The sequence below is a fragment of the Lathyrus oleraceus genome, chromosome 5, assembly GCF_024323335.1.
Source record: "Lathyrus oleraceus cultivar Zhongwan6 chromosome 5, CAAS_Psat_ZW6_1.0, whole genome shotgun sequence".
Lineage (NCBI taxonomy): Eukaryota > Viridiplantae > Streptophyta > Magnoliopsida > Fabales > Fabaceae > Lathyrus > Lathyrus oleraceus.
Genome location: NC_066583.1, coordinates 471,513,511 through 471,521,043, shown reverse-complemented (window position 1 = coordinate 471,521,043; position 7,533 = coordinate 471,513,511). Strand labels below are relative to the sequence as shown.

The 7,533-nt window shown below is 36.5% G+C and overlaps 1 protein-coding gene across 3 annotated transcripts; it reads left to right on the top strand.

Annotated features, from left to right (window-relative positions):
* Positions 1-4,577: 4,577 nt before the first annotated feature.
* Positions 4,578-6,536, top strand: LOC127085509 (uncharacterized). Of its 3 annotated transcripts, XR_007789164.1 has the most exons (3): positions 4,581-4,868; positions 5,148-5,422; positions 5,534-6,536. XR_007789164.1 is itself a non-coding variant. In XM_051026029.1 (2 exons), exons 1-2 carry the CDS (start codon positions 4,997-4,999, stop codon positions 5,376-5,378), a joined length of 312 nt encoding a protein of 103 aa, XP_050881986.1. In that variant the 5' UTR covers positions 4,578-4,996; the 3' UTR covers positions 5,379-5,545. The 3 variants fall into 3 exon arrangements, 2 of the variants coding, with proteins under 2 accessions (XP_050881986.1, XP_050881985.1); XM_051026029.1 differs by having other exon boundaries at positions 4,578-5,077; positions 5,148-5,545; XM_051026028.1 differs by having other exon boundaries at positions 4,579-4,868; positions 5,078-5,545.
* The last annotated feature ends 997 nt before the right edge of the window (positions 6,537-7,533 follow it).

Here is a 7,533-nt window from a genome sequence, read left to right as displayed (position 1 = left end):
TTGCATGGCCAATCTTACCACAGCGAAAACACCTCCTTACTTCAGCAGTGCATACATTACTCTTATGACCAGCCTGACCACATTTGAAGCAAACTATACCAGCAGGAGCACCTCCCCCACTAGTTCTCTGAGCCGGAGCAGCTCTTTGCTTCCCTTTTCCAGCTGAAACATCATATGGTTTACCACGACTTTGATGCTGCTTTCCCCTGCGGTCACTGACAATCTTATAATGAGCATTATTGTCCTCTTCAAATATCCTGCAGCTATCAACCAATTCAGTGAAAATGCGTATCTTCTGATACCCAACAGCCTTCTTAATTTCAGAGCGCAATCCATTTTCAAACTTGATGCACTTTGAAAATTCAGCACCAGCACCAGTGTAATGAGGATAAAATTTAGACAACTCCACAAATTTCGCAGCATAATCAGTGACAGACATGTTTCCTTGCTTCAGCTCAAGGAATTCAATTTCCTTCTTACCACGGACATCTTCCGGATAATACTTTCTCAGGAATTCCCTACGGAATACATCCCAAGTAACGTCTTCACCTGCCACAGTCAACCTCTCGTGAGTCTCTAGCCACCAGTCATCAGCTTCGACTGCTAGCATGTGAGTACCATACCGAACCTTCTGAGCTGGAGTGCAATCCATAACACGAAAGATTCTCTCAATCTCTTTCAACCATCCTAAAGCTGCATCTGGATCATGCTTCCCTTTAAACACCGGCGGATTCTCTCTCTGAAAAGTCGCCAAGCTACGTGATCCAGCATCTCCACCAGCATTTGGCAAGTTCTGCACAGCTTGTGCCATTGCTTGCATTGCGGCAGCCATTGCAGCGTCATTCCTTCCAGCCATTTCAACTTGTCACTACAACACAACTTAAAAGTTAGACTAGTAACAATTACACAATTGTTAGACAGTAACGACACGACAACTGGCCGGACAGACCGACCTGCTCTGATACCACTAATGTAACACCCTTCTAAATACCCCAATTATTTAATAACAACAACAATTATTTATCAGAGTAACTACACAAACAAGGGTGTCACATAACAACTTCTTCACAAAATTCACTATAAAATCAGTCATGCTCATTATTTAATTCAACATAAACACTTCTTTAAAAATTCGCAGCGGATAGAAACATTCAACATCTGTAATATCTTAAAATTAACATTTATTCCACAAATAAAACATCCCGTCCCGATGTTACATCTATCAGAGCATGACCCACTAAAACCACTCTAGACTTCGAGCACTAGCTTCTACTCAACTCACTGCTCGTTACCTGAAAAATATAACTGTAAGGGTGAGTTCCTCAATCGATATAACAAATATTATAAATCATCATGTTATGTTAAGTAACTTTACACGTTAATCACCCACATCATATCATGCATTCGGTAGCAGCATATTCAACTCAACATCATATTCAAACACAACGTAAATGCAACTCAAATGAGACTCGACTCTTCATGCATGTGGTACCATTTGGAGTAAAACTCCCAACTTAAAATCATTGCCAGTTTAGTGGGCATCAAGGCATAAGCCTTCAACTTTCAACTTAAATTTTTGCCAATCCAGGCCAACGTGGTGTGAGCAAAAGCCCCATAATTTTGCCAATCCAGGCCAACGTGGTGTGAGCAAAAGCCCCGACTTAATGCATATGAATGTATATGTCATGTACGACTTGAAAGTTCAACAACATAATAACAACGACAACATAACAGCTTTTTCAGCAACAACAACTTAAAAATCAACTTTGGCTCATCAGCCTACAACTCAGCATTTTCAACAAAACAACTTATATTCAACTTTGGCTCATCAGCCTACAACTTAATATTTTCCACAAAACAACTTATCAACATATTTGCATCAACATTTCACAACATAGACTCCACGAATTTATTTATCACAATTGGATACAATAGGCCAATCACCAATTACACTTACATCATAAAAATCAACCATTTTTACATACTGCAACAGTGTTAACCGGTTAACGCTATAGGTTAACCGGTTAACGCAGGACAAAAATATATTTTCTGGCAAAACGCAACAGTGTTAACCGGTTAACGCTATAGGTTAACCGGTTAACGCAGGCAAAACTCAACATTTTCTCAATTTAAAACAGTGTTAACCGGTTAACACCCTGGGTTAACCGGTTAACGCAGGCGAAACAGCAGTTCCTGCGCTAACACAAGGCAGAATGCAGAGTTTCCGCATTTTCCGCCGTTGGAGGACTTCCGGACCTCCGATTCAACTTCCGTAAAAAGCTCTACGTTCAGAAAATCACAACACACTCGAATACAAATTCAATTACAGCTTTAACACACTTAGCCAACATAATTTCTCAGCATTCTAAATCCCAATTAGGGTCAATCGACGGCTTATCACTACCCATTACATGTTAATCGATAATACCCATTAAACGACGATAAACCCCCCTTACCTGAGATAATCCGGCAAATCTCTAAGCTTTAGCTTTTCCGTTCTTCAACCGTGCTCTTCAGTTTTTCTCTTGCCCTTTTCCTCTTCTCTGCAGCTTCTCAACTTTTCACGTGAAAACTCTTCTGTTCCAAAATGAGACTCTTCTCTTAATTCCAACTTATATATTTTCCCATAATAATTATTATTCCAAATAATAATAATAATAATCCAATAATTCAACTTTATTTAATTAAATTAATAAAATAATATTAATTCAATTTAAATAATTCTCTTATTTTAATCGGGGTGTTACAAGATGGACTGTTGTTAAGACATCCTAAAAGGATAGATAAGGAGTCCAAGGAGAAGTATGATTGATCTCGAAAAGATGGTATTGATAGAATGAATGGAGAACTGATTGATTGATAAATAGGGTAGGAATAGATAAGGTAGCTCGCGAAGAATCTGGATTATCCTGCCTACGTATTCTTATAGTGCAATAAGGAAATCAGAGCTTTTGTAGTTCAACCCACTAGGGATGAAAGCTAGGTTATTGGAGGAAAAAGAATGATTGAATGATTGAATAGAAAGAATGGAATAGACTTGATAGTTACTTGATAAGAATCACACTAAAGTCTATCACTAAAGTTTGATACAATAAGAAACAAGCCAAACGTCTCGCACCCAAAGATATCTAGAATAAGTGTAGGAAATCTCCACTCTCATTCCTTCTTTACTACTTAAGGCCCATGACATGTGTTTCTCATCCTAAATTTCAAGTGGAGAGAGAAGAATCTTTATTGTTGTTTCTTGTGTTGATGAAGACCTTATCAATTGTTCGATTCGAATTACACTAACGTCTATGATTAGAGGTGAATACGATGAGCACTGGGTCATTCGTCCCATACCCAAAGATATTCAGAATGGGGGTAAGAATTCTCCAGTCCCATTCCTTCTTCATTGCTTAAGGCTCGTGTCGTATAACTTGATTCATGGTTGATAAGTTGTTGATGTAGTCCTTGCATGTTGCATGATGCTTTATGAAGGGAGAGAGAGACTTTTCAATCGTATGATTAGAATTGTGCTAAAGCCTATGAGTAGAGGTGAATACGATGAACGATGGGTCATTCGTCCCATACCCAAAGATATCCAGGGTGGGGGTAGGAATTCTCCAGTCCCATTCCTTCTATATTGCTTAAGGCTCGTGCAACACAATTCAAACTTTGATTTGACAAACTTTTTTAGTTTGCCACCTTTGAAGCACTTGTATAATCCGCTGCTTGGTATGACTAAGGATGCCTTGATCGAGAATATGACTTAAGGCTTCGAGCTCCACAGTTTAGAGAAAAAGTCTTATTAAATGACCAAGGGTCTTTTGGTCACTCAATTTGGACTGTGGGATTATACGAGTTCAAATGATTTAATTGATCAAAATTGCTTTTGATCAATTTAAATCGGAGGGTTTGATTTAAATTTGAGAACTAGGTTAGAACCTAATCTAATGGTGGTAATTGTTAGAAACTATTCTAAGGGAGCATGTTAATGTTTAGTTAAAATTTTGATTAAAATTCTATGTAACAATTCCTAAAGGGACATGTGATTATATGGCTAAAACATCAAAATAACCCCCAAAAGGTAAAATGGTCAATTTGCAAAGATATCCAAATATTAACATCAATTGAGTTCTAGTTAAAATCTAACTATAACCTAAAATCGATTAAATCCTAAAACTTGATTTTAACCTACTTGTGTAGAAATTAACTAAGTTCTAAAAACCAACTAAAATCTAATTATTCCTAATTAATTCTAATTTTTCTAATTAAACTAAGCTCTAAAATTTCCAATTAAAACTAAGTCCTAATTCTAATTAATACTAAATTCTAATTAACCTAATCAAGGTGATTAACAAGGTCTAATCTTAATCCTAAGGCAAAAATTAAAGAAAATAAGGGGCAGAACCTAGAATAAATGGAGGTGTGGACAGTAGTGGAGTAGAAAATGGGCTTTAGGCCCTAAGTATTCCCCAAAAAAACCAAAAAACAAAGCCCGAATGAGTGGATTCGGTGGGAGTGCGGAAAGGAAGAGACATTGTGCGTTACCAAAGAAACATGGTGGGCCTTGGATCCACCTTGCCCGCGTCGGCCCAACCTATTCAAAATAGGTCAAATTGCGCTCCTTCAGAGACGGAAGAACAAAGGAAGACGATGCGTTATCCTTGAGCGGCTGCCGCGTTTGAAGCTTAACATTGTCGACACGTCTCAACCTCGTGTTCAACTCTTCTTCATCGCTCGAATACGTATCAATGGAGAATGGACAAAAACTCGTCGAAGAAACGCGAACAAAGCCCTCCGTACAGATGTTTTATTGCTATCATCGTCGCGATCAATATCCTTCGTTGTTCATCCCTTCTGATCGATGCTGAAACCAAGCCCAGGTTCGTGCGCTCGATCGAGGATAAGCAAAATCGAAGTCACATCTCGATTGGCCTGAGTTTTACGTATCGATTGGCCTGAGTTTTACGTATCGATTGGCCTGAGTTTGTTAGAAATACAGTTGGAATATATGGAATTAGTTAAGTTGGTTAGTCAAGTTGTTAAATTCCGCCGGAGGTTGATTCTATTATGTATCAATTCTGTTTTTCAGGTTGGTGGTTAGTCAAGTTGTTAAATTCCGCCGGAGGTTGATTCTATTATGTATCAATTCTGTTTTTCAGGTTGGAGGTCGAGTGAAATTCGGTTGGAAAGTTGTTAAAGGGTGGAATTTAGTTAGATGGTTTGTTGAACTTAGCTCTGTTATGAAGATTTGGTTAGCGAGTCGAAAACGGTTGAAGTATTGGATGCAGTTAGAGGGTTTGTTGTTTACTCCTGTTTATAGTTTCAGAACGCATTTTGCCGTGGATATGAAGAACAAGTTTGGACGTGATGCAACTGCTTCTAATTATTGATTGGCCGAGTTTTCCATTCGCCATTGTTAGTCCATTGGTTTGATGTCAGTATGCTATTTTCCTTTTATGCATGTTTTGATTAGTTGTTTCCTTTTACCATGATTGGGAACAAATCTCCTAGTAGTTTCTTCTGATTTTTTTTTGTTCTAATGTAGAATTTTGTTCCATTCCTTGCTTTGAAAAATCTTGTATGCCTTTAAGACGAGCTTTCGACATGATTTTGATGAAGACGATATTTCAAGCTCTTCCTATCAAAAGAAGGAAAAAGAAGGATCCTATCAAAACTTTGCTTAAGATTTTCATGGATAAGTTAAGGTATATGAAATTCTTGACATATACATTCATAGTAATATTTTTCCTGGACCAATCGATTGGTCTTGTATGTCAGATTGATCAAAGTTTCTATTTTACTACTTTTCGCTTCAAATGCAAAGCCAATCGATTGATGCTTTGAAGCAATCAATTGATCCTAGTTTTATTTCTTAAGTTTTTGGCCTATGTCAATCGATTGGTCTTATGAATCAATCGATTGATCGTGATAAACTTTTGAAAAATCTGAATTTTATTCCTTCACTCTTTACACCATTCCATCGTAAACTTTCATGGCAAGCTTCACACCTTTTCATTAACATTCTTCAGAATTATTTTTAACCATTGCCATGTTATGTTGAAAGGACGCATTCATACTATAAATACCCTTTATATCTTCATTTCATATTTACTCTTTCAATCAAATTACAATATCTCTCTACATTCATCTTTATCTAAATTTTTATATATACAGATACTTTTGAAATACATTTTCATATCATTTTCTTCAAAAGTATTCTTGAGCACTTAGAGAGCATTGTGTCTTGAACCTTCATATTGTGAAATAGAAGAAGGTTCTAATCATTTGATTAAATCTTGTCCAATACAAATATTCATACTTATTCAAAATTACTCTATAAAATCCTAAGTACCAAGGATTGTTTGGTATTAGGTGTGGTTACTTATCATCCATGATTGTTGGAGATAAGTGTCAAGAAAAGGAAGTATTGTTTTCTTTTCTTGTGATATAAGTTTTCAAGAGGATTGTTCTTGATAAATTTGTTAGAGGCTTGTTTAGGAGATCTAATTATAATAAAATCTCTTACACATTGTAAGGGGATTGGAGTACTCTCATGTTGTGAGGAGAACCAGTATAATTCTTAGCGTTCTTTACTTTCCGCACTTTATAGCTTTTATCATCTAATCAATCCAGAAAAGAAAAGAACCATTATTCATCAAATCAAAATATTTTTTTCTCAAAGTCCTAATTCACCCCTTCTTAGGCTCATTCATAACTTACATTTGGCATCAGAGCAGGTTTTGGTAACTTTCTCCACAGATCCAAACGATGGCTTTCGCAAGCGCAAACTCGGTTTTTAAATATGGAGGTAGTAGAAACAAACCACCTATATTTTTTGGAGAATATTTCGAATTTTGGAAAATCCGCATGAAAACACATTTAGAAGCACAAGGAGATGGTATTTGGGAAACCATAGAAAATGGTTCGCATAATCTAATGAGTGTGGTCAATGGTGTAGGCACTCCATAGATTAAAAGCTCCTATGATGAAGACGATAAGAAGAGAATACTTAATGAGAAGAAAGCCATCAATATTCTTCAAAGTGCATTAAGTATGGACGAGTTCTTCTGCATATTTTAATGCAAGTCTGCAAAAGAAATATAAGACACTTTGGTGGAGACTCACGAAGGAACCATTAAAGTTAAAAGATCCAGATTAAACACATTGAGTCAAGAATGCGAAATGGTCAGATTACAACATGGAGAATCTATTGTTGTTTTGTAAAAAAGATTTCTTCACTTGACGAATCATTTAATTGCTCTTGGAAATACCTTCATAAATGATGATTTCAACCTTAAAGTGCTAAGATCCTTGACGAGAGAATGACAATCAAAAGTTACGACCATATCGGAGAAGAAAAGTCTTTCTAAAATGACGTCCGCATCATTATTCAGAAAACTCCAAGAACATGAACTTGAACTTAGATGACTTGAAAATCATGAAAATTAAGAAAATAAATCCAAAGGAATTGCTTTGAAAGAAGAATCAAAGGAAGAAAAAGATGAGGCTGCATTGGAGGAAGATTAAAATTTCATGCTCCTTGTT